This window comes from Engraulis encrasicolus, chromosome 4 (assembly GCF_034702125.1).
Source record: "Engraulis encrasicolus isolate BLACKSEA-1 chromosome 4, IST_EnEncr_1.0, whole genome shotgun sequence".
NCBI classification, from domain to species: domain Eukaryota; kingdom Metazoa; phylum Chordata; class Actinopteri; order Clupeiformes; family Engraulidae; genus Engraulis; species Engraulis encrasicolus.
In genome coordinates, this window is record NC_085860.1 from 28,032,170 (window position 1) to 28,050,926 (window position 18,757).

Sequence of the window (18,757 nt, forward strand, 5' to 3'; positions counted from 1 at the left end):
AAATATGTGCAAAACTTACCATGAAAACAATGTTATATACGTCTTATTTAGATTCAAAAAGAGGAAAATCATAAAAACCATGGTCAGAATGAGATCACTCTACAATTGAGAGCTAATTTCTGGGCAGTTAGCTATTGAACCAACATTCATTAAGAGTTTTAAAAACTTGCAGTGGGTCATATCTATAAAATCCAAAAAGAAAATTGTGGTTAGAAAATTTAGGGGAGAAGAGATAAACCCTTGAACTGGGCCACACATAACTCTCCCAATGTTAGCATGCTAGCATTAGCACGTTCAGACACTCAGTCTGCTCTTCAGACAAAGATAGATGGCAAACAATAATTTTAATCCCACTTACACATGCGCACACACACACAAACTACTACTACTTCCTTAGGACCCCCTCAATCATTTAAGCCTATGAGTCCAACTGAAATATTCATATCAATCAAGTCAATAATACATGTAGGCTACATATCAAGTGTCAGTGACAGCTTGGATGATTTACTATAGGGCATTACAAAATAAAATGTATGCTGATGTTCAGATATGTATATCTCAGTCCTACGTGTACAATGGAGTGATAAGGGCATTTATGAATATATCATATACAGTATACAGTATATTGACAGATACTTTATATTTTAAAAGAGCAAAATGGTAACGTGTTTCATCTACTTTTGGCTTAGATGACATGTTGGCTACCTAACCACTTAATTTATTGTTTGCTGGTTATTTGTTATTTGTGGGTGTGGTCTTTTATTTAAAACATGTCTGCCTGCCTTCCCTCTCTCACATACAGTAGGCTACTAAAATAGTCTTTCAAAAACTTAAAACAACAGCATGTGGAAATCCTATTGGCTTTTGAGGGCTAAAGTCAAAGTAGCCTAAAAGTCATCAAGACTATACTGTACTCTACTGTATTGCACTGTACTGTACTCTACTGTACTGTACTGTCCTGTACTGTACTGTACTTTACTATACTGCACCGTACTATGTACTACTGTACTGTGCTGCACCGTACTGTATGCTACTGTACCGTACCGTACTGTACTATACTCTACTGTACTTTATTATACTGCACCGTACTGTATGCTACTGTACTGCACCGTACTGTATGCTACTGTACTGTACTGTACTATACTCTACTGTACTTTATTATACTGCACCGTTCTGTATGCTACTGTACTGTACTATACTGCACTGCACTGCACTGCACTGTCCTGTACAGTACAACTACATAGAACTGAAACATGTAGAGCATTCTGTGGACATGTACAATATTATGCAAAAGGGTGTAGTGGGAATGAGTTATGTTACTGTTACCACTCAAAATCTTGAAGGTTAAAAAAAGTCTTGTGGCATTTTGTTTTTTTTTTTTGGGGGGGGGGGGGGGGGGGGGTTATGACAGACTATCCTTCCTCCCAGACTATTTGTGTGCCTTGCATATCAAGAAAATGAGTACAGGTAATGATTTACTTTCATATTGTTTTTCTATATAGATATTTCTCCTATGGGTAAGGGTGGCACAAGACCTACGGTACATGTTGTCCATCAGCTGTCAGTTTTGATAGCAACTTAAGTACTCAATGATTACTGAGCTAACTAATACAACTTTTGGCACAAGTACTAGGTGAGGACTTGTCTGCAAATTAAAAAAAAAAAAAAAAAATAAAAAAAAACAATTTACCTCTGTCTTCTTACTCAATACAAAGAAATCATTTCCATTTAATTTAAACTGAAGCCACTGTGGCCTACATGTAGGCCTATATTGAGTAATCTGTAATGCCATTCTAAAGATGACTGAAATGCTCTCACAATATGCACAATGCCTTGTAAAAATATAGAATTAGGTGATCTTATGGGGTTCTTCATACATATGGAAAGGTCCTGTCTTTTACCCTCTCTCATACAAATAAAATAAGTTTATCTGTTAAGGAAATTAGAGGATGGAGAGAACCTGCTACCTAGGGCATCTTGCACTGACACTATCCCATTCAGATCGAGCATTAGGAGCAGTCTATTCTCACCATAGTTTTAGTGTGGGCAATGCTCATTTTAATTCAGACCAAGAATCTTCTCAAATCGTTCACAATGTTACATGCTGTCAAGCACGTAAGCACAGACTCACCCATACTTTCACACTATGTACATTTTGTAGTTTTATCAATCTGGTCAAGCAGACTACCCTTGCTTCATCTCTGCTGAGGACTATATTAACATTTTCAGCTAAGTATAATGCCATGTAATAACAATGTAATGCATTACCAACATGACATATTGTATATGACATGGTAGACAATTTTTTTTCCAGGGGCACCCCTTCTAGGATGTCTTCAAATCACTCAAGGAACATGTGTACCGAATTATATGCTTCTATCCAGCGCGTAACGATTTCTCGGCTTAGAGCCCCTACTAATCCTCTATTCTGCCATATCTGAGTTTGTCACCTAGATGACGGGAGGCATACCGTAGAGAATGTAATTTTCGGCATATCATCTGTGTGCCGTCACGTGCCACACATGGCATGCGTACCATAGGTTGCCGACCCCTGCCGTAGGTCTTTGCGTGTGAGATTCTATTCCTCTCTTGACAAAAACCCCCAGCAAACCTGGGCACACATTTACAGGATTAAAAGAACAGCGGCATAAATGCAATTTTGTTGTGTGCTGTGGAGTGGTGTGTCACAATGACAGTTTCCCAGTTGCGCCTTCACTTTAACACCTGTTATGAATAATAGTCAGTAACAGTGAGGGAGGTATCTCTGTAAAGATAGTGAAGTCAGTTAGTTGGTTAACACGAAGACACATCTGCAAATGGCAGCATTTAAAACCTACTTACCTGGATCATAATTACCAATACCAAGACATACATGTACCTACACAGCCAGCGGAAAGCCATATTACCTCCATCTCCTCTCTCAGAAATATGACACAGGCTTTCAAAGCTGAGCAGCCATGAGACTGTCTCATCATGGTGGCCTTGATCTATTTGTTGCAGGAAACACATTGAGTGTCCAATTTCTCCAATGTTTTATATTTCAGAACAGAAGATGTGCAGGATAGCGTTTCAACACCACTGCCGCAGCCCCCGGAATACTTCACAGAGACAGAGAGAGGGAGAGCTAGGGAGAAAAAAAGGAGAAGAAAAAACAGACAGAGAGGAAGAGGCAAGGAGATGGAGGACACGAGAGGCAGACAGAGGGGGTAGAGAGGGAAAGAGATATATAGATGGAGGACACAGTAAAAGTGAGAGAGTGAAGGAGACCAGGGAAGGAGAGAAAGAAGAGGAGAGGGGGAAAGAAGTAGCCACAACATGGTGTCATCTCAGAAGCATCATCATCTCATGGTGCAGGGAAGGGACACCGTGATGCCTTCTCAGATTCAAATGCAAGCGAAACCCGCAGACCAAGCACAAACCACTTTAGTCTTTCTGAAATCTCTCAGTCTTTCCTGTAAAAAGATACCTGGCTTAGAACAGCTGACTGATAGCTGTCATTGAGGAGAGTCCACTTGGAGATGGGACAATAGAGTGGGGTGAATAGAAGGATAAATTAAAACTAGAAAGACTTGTGAATAATGCAGCTGAGCTACAAATACGTAGATTCGTACAATATATCCACACACATTTTAGAACACACACAACACACACACACTTCTTAAGAAACTCGTTGATGGAATGATTTATTAAGAAACATGGCAAAAGGAAACAATTCTCAGAAGATATCGAAGCCCCCTTATGAAGAAGCATGCCAATGTCCCCAAAACAGTTTAGTCCCCAAACCCCAACCTCCCAAAAAAGCACTTCAGCTTGGCTGTAATCATCATCACCATCCTTAAATCATTATTTTTTTGGCCACATAAAGGGTCCTTTCCATGTTGTTGTCAGAGCCCAGAGGGCTTTGTAGCCCCCCCCCTTCCAAGGGATTCGTCCCCAATCCGTTGTGCCTCCTCCTGCTGCACTTGGGTCTGGGTGGCCATGGACGTTTGGCTGCCGGTTCATGTCCAAGCGGCAATGGTGCTCACAGGAAGGTTTGGGGCCCATAAACAGACCCATTCTCTCCCTCTCTCTCTCTCTCTCTCTCTCACTCACACACACACACACACGTGCAATAGCCAAAGTCCAAAGGAGAAGCACACGCTTTGAAAGGACACTTGGAGGTTGGGAGGATATTGGTAAAACGCAGGCACCTGTGGTTTCGAGGCAATAACATACACACTCTCGCACTCTCTCACTCACTCACTCACTCGCTCGCTCGCTCGCTCATTCGTTTACTCACTTACGTGCATGCTCGCACACACACACGCCTAGTCTGAAATGCAAGTCTTTAAGCCAGCTGTACAAAGCTGGATCAGAGAGTGGGAGGGACTACAGACAAGACGACTAGCCCCCCCTGTGGTCCCTTAGGTCTCAACAGAACATAGTTATAATAATAATAAAAACATTTAAAAAAAACAAAAAAACAAAACAAAACAAAACTGAGGACAGCCGTGCTGTGTGCACGGTGGACATACCGTACTGTGCTGTAAGTAAGCAGAGTACATCTGGAGACGGGGTAGGGTGGGGTAACCAGGCCAACACCTCCCACGTTGCTTCTTTAGTCAGGCCAAGAGCAATGTACATATTGTTTCTGATCTCCGGAAAAAACGGGAACTCCATCCACTTTGTCGAAAACCAGTCAACCAGTAGCAAACCTAGGGAGGCGGGTCAACCATGCCGGTTGGGAAATGTCAATTATTATGCTCTTGGTCAGACAAAGTCTCGAAGAGATTTGAAAGTCGATGATAATCAGGCTAGGGCGGGGTGGGGTGCACCAGTAAGAACTTTCAGCCACAACATGGTAAACAGATATGTCAGAACACAAGGCAATAAACAGTAACACGTTATTTCAATGGGTCTACATGGGAGTGTCAAGTAACCAGCTTAAGAATGACATGACACATGTCAGGAACATCAATGACACACTCTTGATTTCCATGAGTGTTGCATAATACGTGTAACGTGATCATTTCATTTTTGAAATGTCAAGTTGATATCACTTGGGTGTCATGACATTCCAACAACTAAATGGCACATTATGTCAACAGTCATAAACCTCAATAATGCCATGTCAAACATGTTCCTGACACGTGTACGTAATTTCCCTCTTATGTCGATTTCATGGCACCCTTGTGTAGTAGACACCTTGAAAGGAAGTGTTACACAATAAACAAACAAAATGGCGGTGCAGTCCCGGGGTGGTGAGAGGGGTCCCAGAGCTGGGCTGAGGTGCTGGTTCAGCACAGGTTAATCAGGGCTCAGAGGCAAGTGGAGGAGGAGGAGGAGGAGGAGAGAGCACCGTCCGCACACACCTCTCTCAGGCTGTCCCTTTCGTTCCCTCTTCTACGTGCATGTGTGTGAAGGTGTGTTTTGAGTGTGTGTGTGTGTGTGTGTGTGTGTGTGTGTGTGTGTGTGTGTGTGTGTGTGTGTGTGTGTGTGTGTGTTTTGAGTGTGTGTACACGTTTTCAAGGTGCATATGCATGCACATGTATATGGTTTGTGTGTGTGTGTGCGACGTGCGTGTGTGTATATTCAATGTGCATATGCACGCACATGTGCATGGTTTCGGTGTGTGTGTTCGTGTGTGTGTGTGTGTGTGTGTGTGTGTGTGTGTGTGTGTGTGTGTGTGTGTGTGTGTGTGTGTGTGTGTGTGTGTGTGTCCTCCTTATGCGCTGGAGTAGATGTGCTGCAGCTGTTCGCGTAGTTTGCAGAAGCTGGGCCTGGTGTTGGGGTCGAGGATCCAGCACTGCTTCATGATCTCGTACACCACGGCGGGGCAGCCGTCAGGGGCGTTCATCACGTAGCCCTTCTCCACCTGGGGCACCACGTCCTTCAGCGCCTGATACACACACACACACACACACACACACACACACACACACACACACACACACACACACACACACACACACACACACACACGCACAGACACACACACACGCACAGACACACACACACGCACAGACACACACACACGCACAGACACACACACCGCACAGACACACACACACAGACACACACACACACACACACACGCACGCACGCACACAGACACAGACACACACACACAGACACACACAAACACACACACGCACGCACGCACAAACACACACAGACACAGACACAGACACACACACACACACAACCACATGTTAAAGGGAGTGCAGTGGTGCAATGCACGGGTGCACCATACCATGGGGAGTGGACCCAGGGTCGAGTCCAGCCTGCATTGTTACCCAACCCTACCCCCCTAATCTCTCTCCCACTCACTTCCCGGCATTCTTCACTTCACTTGACTGTTCAATCCTCTCTGTTCTATCCCCATGAAAAAAAATGTAAACACACACACAACCCCAAAATATGTTCACATACAAATGCAGAAAATGTAATATATCTAGACTTGACATGTCATTGCAAGTCATTGCTAGCTAAAAATTGTCAAGTCAAGTCAAGTCTTGAGTCAATAGCATACAAGTCCAACTCAAGTCACATGTCATTCCTATTATGGCCAAGTCAAGTCTCAAGTCAAGTCATTTGTGACAAGTCTGAGTCAAGTCCAAATCCCTGATGTAAACACACACACACAATATACTGTGTAAGCACCCACACAAAGAAGGCCAGAGCTTAGATTTGTATCTCAATGTGTGCATTAAGGTCTATAGCACATGGCATGCACATTGCACACACATCCTGCTGCACAGCAGAACTGATCAGAAGAGGCAGAAGATGAGTGTCAATAAGTGAGTGTGTGAGTGTGAGTGTGTGGGTGGGTGGTCTTGGCACATTTTCACAGGAGTGGGAGAGACTGGCAGGCTGATGACTGCTAAACAACTCTGAGCTGCAGCTGTCACCCATGTACCACAGGCGAGAGAGGATGATGTTGTTTTAGGGGGACTCTACAGATAGAAACAGTGGAACACGGAAACTTCTAGATACTCACAATCTTTGGGTAGGGCACACGTCCAAAAGAGTAGATCTCCCACAGCAAGATGCCGTAGCTCCACACATCCGATTTGGTGGAGAATTTCTGGTGGCACACACATAGACAACACACACACGCACACACGCACACACACACACACACACACACACACACACACACACACACACACACACACACACACACACACACACACACACACACACACACACACACACACACACACACACACACACACACACATAGACAACACACACACGCACACACGCACACACACCAAAAGGGGGGCGGTTAAACATTACAAACATCTGACCACATTGTAGCAGTAATCATATAAAAGGGTGGTTGACGTGACGCATAGTTTTTTCGTAACATTGGTTAAAAAATTACAAATTTGTTATTTTTCTTTTGAAAAACAAATGTCAATGAAAGAAGATGTGGTACATTATGTTTCATATTAGTCTTAGATGAGAAGAAACATTTTTGTCAAGATTTATGTAAAGGTTTATATGTCAAATATCCTGCGGTGTGACTGTAACATTAATGAAACCTGGAATATAATATATATATAAATTAACCAACAACATTTTCAATAATGTATGAAGCATTTGGCATGATTGCACATTAACTTTATATTAAGATATGTGAATGTGAAAAAAAACTGAAGACAGTAATATTAACTACAAGTTCAATTTCGTAACACAAATTGCGTCCTGTGGGGTGACATGTATGTCAATGTTTGTGAACGGGTAGCTGCAAGGCCAACTACAAGGGTCTTAAAGACTGGCTCCTAACCAGTCAGTACCTCAGTTATTGGAGAGTGCTGTGGAAGTTTAAGGTGACTATTAACCTCTTAATATGTCTTCATATTGCAATGTTTCTGTCACGCAATGCTTAGTAGGTTTATTTTATGGTGTCCTGCGGTGTGACTGCTCTTATAGAAGGAAAAAAAGTTTTTTTTTATAAATGAAAACGCATATTAAGATTAAACACAATATCATTAACAAGTTAGCATGAGCTCAGATGTCAGTCATGTATACAAAAGGATTAAAATGGCCATAATGCAGTGAATTTCCTGTGGTGTGACTTAATTTTCCTGCGGTGTGACATGCCAATGCAATGTGTTGATGCAGGACACATTTTCCCAAAAATGGGGAAAATTAGGCGAAATTCCACAGACCACTAAGTGCTGTATTTTTTCTATTTTTTTTCAGGAATTGGAAAAACTTTTTTTTTTTAATTGTGTTACGCCCTTAAACGTCAACCACACAAAAACACACTTCAAAAGCCACTGTATTCCTTTATCGTATCACACAAACATGAATGTTTACTACTGTTTTTCTGACTAAATTCAAGCTTTAACAAGCTCAACTAAACTAAGCTCAATCCTGGATAGACGCACACCCAAACACTGTTTAAGGGCAATATGAACTATAAACACAGACAGGAAAACATGTTCACAAAACCGCTTGCGCGCACGCGCGCACACACACACAGAAACACACACACACAGAAACACACACACACGCACACAGAAACACACAGAAACACACACACACACACACACACACACACACACACACACACACACACACACACACACACACACACACACACACACACACCTTCTCCCTGAGTGCCTCTGGAGCGGTCCACTTGACGGGCAGCTTGGCGGTGTCCTGCGTGGACGAGGCCTCCTTGGCTAGGCCGAAGTCGCTCACTTTGGCGATGTTGTCGTCCGACACCAGCACGTTCCTCGCCGCCAGGTCTCTGTGCACAAAATTAACGGTCTCCAAATACTCCATCCCCTCACACACATCCCTGAGGAGGACACACACATACACAGAACAAAAACAACAACAACAACAACACACAAACAACACAGGTTAAGAATGTTATGGCACAACACAATACATTCTTATGAAGTTAATCTCATGGTATGGTATTACATTGGTTGATGACACGTGACACATGGCATACTCTATACTGGTTCAATGTAACTACTATCTAATGTTTACAATGTAATGACCAAGACATTATCCCTCCTCATGAATCCAAGTCTTCATATACAGTAGTAGAAGGAAAGACTAGTTTGATCTCTGTCCTAGCCAAGTAAAGGATTTGGATACTGAGTATAGACATACAGCTACAATAACTTGATGATTGCTGTGTATGATGGTTACTGGTTTATGTTTAGGGCGTGCTCATCTGTCCATGTGCATGTGAGCTGCGGCCACTTACAGGGAAAACTTTATTAGGCATTTGGCATCGATCACCGTTCTCCCCCTCGTCCGCAGGTAGTCTGCCAAACTGCCCTGGAGAGGAACAAACGCAAAAAACATCTTAGAGCTGAAAGTACACAGTAGTTACAGAATTTGAGTTTGTTTTCTTATTTTTCTTCTTTATACTGATATGTCTGTGTTGATGTTGAAGTCTTAAAATCAAGCAATGAACGTAACTTTCTACATGAAAAAAAACAGACAAACAGAAAATGAGTACATTCTTTCTTTAACTTGAATATTAACATTTGATGCAGGAGGGGTATACTGTAGAACCTGATAATGCAGGCTATTTTGTTTGTTTGCATGTTTGTTTGCGTGTGTGTGTGTGTGTGTGTTTGCGTGTGTGTGTGTGTGTGTGTGCGTGAGTGTGTGTTTGCGTGTGTGTGTGTGTGTGTGTGTGTGTGTGTGTGTGTGTGTGTGTGTGTATGTGTGTGTGTGTGTGTGTTAACCTTGGCCATGAATTCTGTGACGATGTAGAGCGTTCCACTCTCCTCCACTATCACTCCCAGCAACTGCACCAGGTTAGTGTGTCTCAGCTGCCTGCAGGGTGGAACACACACACACACACACACACACACACACACACACACACACACACACACTTTATTTGTATAGCGCATTTCATATCAATAGGCAACTAAACGTGCTTCGTAAAAATAAAAGAATAAAACACAGCTGACAAGACAAGAATCAAGGCAGAAAAATTCAATAAGTAAAAATAATAAAATCTCAATAAGGTAAAAAAATAATAAAATATGTAAAAAAAAAAATAATAATGAATGAAATCATAATAATACAAGAATTAAAGCGATGGTTCGGAGTAGAATCACCCTAATGCCATTTGAACCGTGACACCCATCCACCTTTACACCCGAAGTGTTTTCTGCCGCAGGCTTACATCAACAGAGTTGCCGTGTTATTCGATGTTTATTCCGGATAGCTTGACTCAAGCGCATATGGATCCCGGGCACCGTCTCCAAACTTTCCCCACAAAAATAACATGTCATGACACCAAACTTCTACAGTATAACAAATGTGGTTTGTACTCACAAAAAGATGAATTTGAAACTTTGTACATAGTCCAGGAGTTTATTAGTAACAACACACGAGACGATTAGCTTTTCTGTTGCTAAACATCCGTCGACGTCACTTCCTCCAGCTGGGACTTTGTTGATGGAAACAAATACACAGGTTTGTGTTTTAGTCCACAGCCAGGATATATGCACGAGTGTGGCATCGTCTTCTATTTATTAAACGTGGTAAAATTTAAATCCGAAGTGGTTAATTTCTAGTTGTAGCGCAAGCTGTCTTTTTGAGTTTTCCGCCTTCCGCCTTCCGGACTCACGTGTATTTGTTTCCATCAACAAAGTCCCAGCTGGAGGAAGTGACGTCGACGGATGTTTAGCAGCAGAAAAGCTAATCGTCTCGTGTGTTGTTACTAATAAACTCCTGGACTATGTACAACGTTTCAAATTCATCTTTTTGTGAGTACAAACCACATTTGTTATACTGTAGAAGTTTGGTGTCATGACATGTTATTTTTGTGGGGAAAGTTTGGAGACGGTGCCCGGGATCCATATGCGCTTGAGTCAAGCTATCCGGAATAAACATCAAATAATACGGCAACTCTGTTGATGTAAGCCTGCGGCAGAAAACACTTCGGGTGTAAAGGTGGATGGGTGTCACGGTTCAAATGGCATTAGGGTGATTCTACTCCGAACCATCGCTTTAAAACAAAACAAAACCATCTGAGCACAGCTTTGTCATGATCTAGAAATCTAGATATCTAGATTTAAAAAACAATTGGCAGAGCATATGCAAACACACACACACACGTGCACACAAACGTGCGCACACATACACCCAAATATGTCCATCTGTGACCCTCCATCATAAATCACCACAGTCTGGGCATAATGTGCATCATCCAGCTGAATATCATAAAGCCAGGACAGCACTGTCATTATTCTCCCCAGAAATAAACACACACTGCAGTGTGGTGGCACCCCCTGTGGCATACTGCTGTACTGTACCAGTACACTGCTAATTACGGTACACGGTTTTCTTTAAAACATAATAGCCACAAAAAAGAGAGATTTTTTTCTATGAAGATCTTACTGACCAACCAAAAGGGCATGATGTAGTTGAACAGTAGGCAAGAGAATGATACACAGCGCGGTGTATGAAGTAAAAGTATCAGTAATCTTACAGTGTACAGTGGAGAGTACTGTATTAAGCCAATGTGGTACCCCTGGGCCCTATACTTCACTGGTTCCCCCTTTATGAACAAGATCTCTTAAGTTTGTGTCTTGTGGTGCCCCCTCACTGGTCTAAAATGGTTGGTGCCCCTGGGCACTGTGATAGATTGTTTATTTATTTATGGGTAGGCTTGTCCGGTCACGTCTTAGAGTGGTTCAAAACATATATTACAGGAAGGCAGTTTTTTGTCACCATCGGAGAACACGTCTCCAACAAGTATGATGTACCTTTTGGAGTTGCTCAGGGTAGTTGCTTGGGCCCTCTCATCTTCTCTCTATATATGTTGCCCCTGGGCTCCATCATCAGAGAGCACAATGTTGATTTTCATAGCTATGCCGATGACACTCAACTATATATCTCTGTCGAGCCTAGCCAAACCACTGCCATTCATGCCTTGACTAAATGCATGTCTGCCATCACAGATTGGATGAACAGTAACTTCCTAAAATTAAATGAGGATAAAACTGAAGTGTTGCTCATTGGGCCTAAGGAAAAACGTGCAAAACTCCACTCAAGCCTAGGTGACCTAAGCATACACATTAAAGATAAGGTTACTAGCCTAGGTGTGGTCATAGACTCGGATTTGAGCTTTGAGCCTCACATCAACAAGATAACAAAATCTGCTTTTTTCCATCTTAGAAATGTTAACAAAGTGCGCGGCTTGGCCCCCCGACAAGACGCCGAGAAACTTATTCATGCCTTTGTCACCAGTAGGATAGACTACTGCAATGCTCTCTTCTCTGGTCTCCCAAAAAAATTAATTGACAAATTGCAACTCATTCAAAATTCTGCGGCAAGAATCCTAACAAGAACCAGAATGAGAGAACACATCTCTCCTGTCTTGGCAGACCTGCACTGGTTACCTGTCTCATACAGAATCGACTTTAAGATTCTGCTCACAGTATTTAAAGCATTAAATGGACTTGCCCCTAGCTATATCTCAGACATGCTCTCTTTTTATGCCCCTGCTCGAGCTCTCAGGTCCACTGATGCCAAGCTGCTAAGGACCCCCACCCCCCCGCAGAAGAAGATCGGCGACGCCGCGTTTGCCTGCTATGCGCCCAAGAGATGGAATGCCCTCCCCATCGAGATCCGATCAGCCACCTCCGTCGACTCCTTTAAGAAGCAGCTGAAGACCCACCTCTTCATCCTTGCCAACTCCTAGCTGCCAAGGTGTCATGGTGTCCCAGCTGCCGCAGCGCCCTTACTACTCGCAACCAGCCCTGGCAGGGGGCTCCCCTAGGTGGCCGCTGGTCTCTGCCTGAGGTTTCTTCCTGACTATAGGGGGTCTTTTTTTCTCAGACTTCACTGAGCTTTTTTTCCCCCTTACAAACTATGAATCAAGAGAAAGGGAGTTTTTCCTCACCCCTGATGCCACCAGGGGCCGCACCTGAGCGCCCAATCTCTGTGTGACTATCTATGACTTATGATAGGCCCAGCCACTATGGACCTTACACATCTAAGAATCCTGGTCCTATCCTACGTTGACCTTATGACTCTACATTCTCTGTCTATCTCTTCTTCCTCTGCCTTCCTGCTTTTTCTGCCTCTCCTCTATACCTCTCCTTTTAAATCTATCTCTAAAAATGTTTTTTTTTCCCATTTGTTAAGCACTTTGAGTTACATGCCTTGTATGACACAGTGCTATACAAATACAATTATTATTATTATTATTATTATTTGTCCTTTCGGAAAATTGTTCTGTGCCATTTTCAGTGCATCTAATACAATTACAAAGACATTACAATAGACAAAAACACAATAGACAAACACACCCCCCCCCTCCTCCCTCTATAGGACAAGAAGACAGGTTGACAAAAAAATACATCAGTAAGAGCACTTCTACTGCTCTTTAAACACCTCTGCACACAGACACTGTTTGAACTGTAGAGGGAGGAAATTAATCAATGTCCTAATAATAACAATGAACAGAGTGAATAAGTATATGACGTGTAATATGGATGTATGATCTGCGGTTCTGTGAATGGCAGTAGAGCAGCCTCCCCTGTGGCCACACTAGTGTACTGCAGTTTACATGCCAGGGCAATATGGCGCCCTGCTGTGGCTAAAGAACCTCACACTTTCTACCCAAGCAAACAATGTGTGCACCCGTGTGTGTGTGTGTGTGTGTGTGTGTGTGTGTGTGTGTGTGTGTGTGTGTGTGTGTGTGTGTGTGTGTGTGTGTGTGTGTGTGTGTGTGTGTGTGTGTAAAGCAGGAGCTTACGTCATGATGGAGGCCTCCGCTACAAAGGCCTGTGCTGTGGCATCATGTTTAATACACTTCACCGCTACTCTGGAGCCTCGGTACTCTCCCTCCATCACATCTGTAGGCACACACAACACACACAACATACGCTTGTGACAGCTACACTCACACATCATACACTTATGACAACTATACTCACACATCATACACTTATGACAACTATAATCACACAACATACACTTATGACAACTATAATCACACAACATACACTTATGACAACTATACTCACACAACATACACTTATGACAACTATAATCACACAACATACACTTATGACAACTGTACATACACAACATACACTTATGACACCTACACTCACACAACATACAATTACGACAACTATTCTCACACAACATACACTTATGACAACTATACTCACACAACATACACTTATGACAACTATAATCACACAACATACACTTATGACAACTGTACATACACAACATACACTTATGACACCTACACTCACACAACATACAATTACGACAACTATTCTCACACAACATACACTTATGCAAACTATACTCACATAACACATCACACACACACATATGCGTGCACACTGAGCGCGCATTCGTGTGTGTGCCGCACACACACATGTACGTACTCACCTACAAACACACACAGATACACATGTACATTACCTCCAAACTCTCCTTTTCCTAAGGTCTGCATGAGCTTGAGTTCTTTCCGGTTGAGGGACCAGCCGCCTGTCAAGAAGAGAGAGGACAATCCACACATCAGGTCAGGCACCAGCAGAGTAACCACTCACACACACACACTTCAGGGCACAATCCTCACACACAAATCTTGTGTGTCATAAGGACTATATCCGGAGGGAGTAACCCCATGCATGGGTGAATATGTTTGTTTGTGCCTGCAAGTGGAATCAGAGGGTGTGTGATGGTATATTTGTATATTATATTACTGTAACTGTGTGTGGAGTGTGAGTGTGAGTGGTGTGGTGTTTGGAGTGTGAGTGTGTGTGGTGTGGTGTGGTGTGGTGTGGTGTGTGTGTGTGTGTGTGTGTGTGTGTGTGTGTGTGTGTGTGTGTGTGTGTGTGTGTGTGTGTGTGTGTGTGTGTGTGTGTGTGTGTGTGTGAGTAGGGCTTACTGCGGGAGAACTCGTCCTGTGCTGCTACCGTTCCTTCCATGAGTTTTGGCTTGCTGAGTTTGGTGCAGAGGCCATCAGCATCCTTGGTGTAGTGCTGCAGAGATATAGGAGAGAGAGAGAGAGAGAGAGAGAGAGAGAGAGAGAGAGAGAGAGAGAGAGAGAGAGAGAGAGAGAGAGAGAGAGAGAGAGAGAGAGAGAGAGAGAGAGAGAGAGAGAGAGAGAGACGGGGATAGGGGTGAATACAATACAATATACGTATACGAGCAGATTACACACATCAAATTTCGACCTCAATCCACTTGCAGTGTATGGGAACAGCCACTAGGTGGAGCTGCGGTTAAGTGAATGCAATGCTCCCAAAGGTCACTAGAGGGCAGCCCAGCACCATTGAACACTAGCCAAGACGTTTACATCACAGGAGGAAGTCCGCTGACCACAGAACACGTCCAGGCGACAGTTACACTGTGTACTGTACACACACGGCAAATGAAATATGTGCATGTATATAAAAATGATATGGAATGAAAAGTGTGACTTTGTGCCATATTATTAATGTTAACATACTATATGTATTGTATATGGAAGTGTATTAACAGGGTGTGTAAGAACGTGATGAACGTGTGCATAATGAAACAAATGTTTCTCGGAAGCAAAGGTGCTGATCAGATTGTGAGAGTCAAACATAAGGGGCCCCCGTGATGGGGCCCTGTGGCTGCTGTGTTTGTGTGTCTGACGACGGGTGTGACAGAGAGGAACAGAGGGACTTTAAGTCACTATGTCTGTATCAATGTCTCCGAATCGCACAATGCACGCACACACACACGCACGCACGCACGCACGCACACACACACTATTTGCTCTTCCGCTGTGCTACTTCCTACTCACTCCACTGTTCCAGGAACTACACATGCTGCCTCTGCTCACCTTCCTTCTCCCTCACATACGCACACACACACACACACACACACACACACACACACACACACACACACACACACACACACACACACACACACACACACACACACACACACAAAATCATTTTCTGCTGCATCCCTACTTCTAACACATACACACAAACACACTAATTTGCTGCTGCATCCCTACTTCTAACACACACGCACCCACACCCACCACACCACACACAGTAGGGGTGTAAATAAAATCGAAATGTATCGATGCATCGAAGTATCGGCCGGCGATTTAATCGAATCGCATCGTATCGTGGGGCATTCTGAAGTATCGAAAAGAATCGAATCTCTGGCCCCTGTGCAATGCCCTAGCTCCATAACACAATAGTAGTTGAAAAGTAATAGAAATAAAAGGAAATCAAATCGAATCGCATCGTATCGTGGGGAATTCTTAAGTATCGAAAATAATGGAATCCCTGCTTTAAGAAATCGATACCATATCGTGTCGTCATGATGGCTGTGATTTACACCCCTAACACACAGCGGCAGCTTTGTGCACCAGTAATGGTGGCGGCGGGTGACCTTTGAGCGTCAGTGCAGCATGGGGCTTCTGTCTGGTCTCCATGTCCCGCTCTGCCTCTCGCACGCTTCACGACGCTATCTCTCAGTGGCTGGCTAGTCTGAGCCACACCAGAGGAACACCAGAGAACCCTTGAAGAGGCCACAGAACTCCATGACAGAGAATGATTTTGTTTTTGTTTTGTTTTTTTGGTTTTTTTTTGGGGGGGGGGCTTTTTTAGATAGTGACAGGAAGCGAGTGGGAGATTAATAGATTGGAGGGGGGGGGGGGGGGGGGGGGGGGGGGGGGGGGGGGGGGGGGGGGGGGGGGGGGGGGGGGGGATCGGGTTGGGCTCACATGTCAGGTGGCGCAACGTCATCTAATGCCCATGAATTAATTAATTAGTAGTTGGTGGTTGATATGCTGCAATGAATATGCTTCTTAAGCCCGATTCGCACGGGATAAATATTACCTATGGACCCCTGGTAATTCGCAATTACCCCCGGACTTCCGTGATTTCTCGGGGCGCATTCGGACGGGATTAATAAACGTATGTTATTTACTCAATTCACAGACATTACAAGGGGGTACAGACGACGCGCCTATGTGAAATTACCCCAGGACGTCTGTGTTTCGCCGAAATACAGTAGGTAATTCGCGGCGGAATTATTACCTCACAAATCCCAGACATGGCACATTCGCACAGGACAAAGAACTCAGACATTCTCTGTAATTATTCCGAATTACCGGGGATCCATAGGTAATAAAAGTCTCGTCCGAATCTGGCTTTTGATAGTCCACTAGAAACAAACAAACAAAAAAGAAATCCATACAATAATGGCACTGGCTGTCGTTGCGCCGCCCTGAAGTACGTGTGCCCAGCCACTATGGACCTTACGCCTCTAAGAATCCTAACCTGAGTTGACCTTATGACTCAACAATCTCTTTCTATCTCTTCTTCCTCTGCCTTCCTGATATTTCTGCCTCTCCCCTCTACCTCTCCTTTTAAATCCATCTCTAACAATGATGTTTTTTTCCCATTTGTTAAGCACTTTGAGTTGCATGCCTTGTATGATACAGTGCTATACAAATACAATTATTATTATTATTATTATAATTATGATATGTGAAACATCACTGACCCAAACATGCGAGTCAGCTGAGAGGGAAAATTGTGCACATCATCTCTGGTCAAGCTGCAGGACAAAGGCCGATTGAGGCGATTTAACGGAGGGCGCCGCACACTTGAAATCCTTTCCGTCATTCTGCCACTCAATTCTAGTTGTTAGAGGTTAACAGAGGAGCTAGATGGCCCACCCTCTTCATTCTAACCATCATCACGCACGCATGCACGCGTCTCCAATCCTGAACACACACACACACACACACACACACACACACACACACACACACACACACACACACACACACACACACACGTCTCCAATCCTGAACACACACCGGGCACTGCAGTTCACTGAGTGAATGCTGCAATCAAACAGCCCAAGCAATCATGCATCGACAGACATACGGACACACACACAGACGTGCTATAGGGGTTATTGCAGTGTGCCCCTCCCTCCCTCCCTCCCTCCCTCTTCAAAACACACATGCACGCACAACACAGTGTTGCCCTCTTCTCTTCTCTGGCATTGCACTACTATAAAGTGCTGCCAAGTCTCCAGAGCCCCACTGCTGCCTCCTCCAAGCTCATTTCCTGTTTTGTCTGCTCTGGCAGTGGGGTGCAGGCACACGCACACGCACACGCACACGCACACCTAAAAATACATACGTATTAAACACACTACATAATAAAATGAAATATATTGGATTAGTAAAAGGCAATAGCCTTCTTTCACATATGCGCGCACACACACACACACAAAAAGTACATATTAAAAAACACAACGTAAAATACTGTGCATTGGCTTATAAAAGGCAATAATCTTCTTTCACGCGCACACACACACACACACACACAAACGCGTGCGCGCATGCGCACAAACAGACGCATGGACGCACAAATTAAAATACACTACACACAAACTACATATTGCTTAATATTTTTCCACACACACAGACACACAAGCACACCTCCACAAGCTGCATGAGGTTCTCGAAGAACTCCTCCTCGTCGATGCTGAGCTTGCCCTTCTTGTAGATGATGCGGTAGTGCTCCACCTTGCCCTCGCAGCTGACGCACAGCGTGTAGTCGCCGGGGAAGTTGGTACTCTCGCGCACCAGGAACAGGCCCGTCTCCGGCGGGTTCAGCAGCCGCTCCGCCGCGTCACGCGTGATCTTCCCGTGGAACCATCTGCAATGCAATGACGTGAGTGACAAGGACATTTTTTTGTGTGCCCTTGATTTTTATAATAGAAAAGGGCTGAA

The 18,757-nt window shown here is 43.9% G+C and overlaps 1 protein-coding gene across 1 annotated transcript in view; it reads right to left on the reverse strand.

The window, feature by feature from the left end:
* Positions 1–3,645: 3,645 nt before the first annotated feature.
* LOC134447554 (tyrosine-protein kinase CSK-like) overlaps positions 3,646–18,757 on the reverse strand; it is a 52,437-nt gene continuing 37,325 nt past the window's right edge. Inside the window, exons 5-13 of the mRNA XM_063197071.1 lie at positions 18,464–18,683; positions 14,900–14,993; positions 14,431–14,496; positions 13,745–13,844; positions 9,711–9,801; positions 9,221–9,294; positions 8,605–8,800; positions 6,980–7,066; positions 3,646–5,878 (exon numbers count right to left, since the gene is read on the reverse strand). Coding sequence (XP_063053141.1) covers positions 5,705–5,878; positions 6,980–7,066; positions 8,605–8,800; positions 9,221–9,294; positions 9,711–9,801; positions 13,745–13,844; positions 14,431–14,496; positions 14,900–14,993; positions 18,464–18,683 — 1,102 coding nt within the window. The 3' untranslated portion in view covers positions 3,646–5,704. The remainder of the gene's footprint in view (positions 5,879–6,979; positions 7,067–8,604; positions 8,801–9,220; positions 9,295–9,710; positions 9,802–13,744; positions 13,845–14,430; positions 14,497–14,899; positions 14,994–18,463; positions 18,684–18,757) is intronic.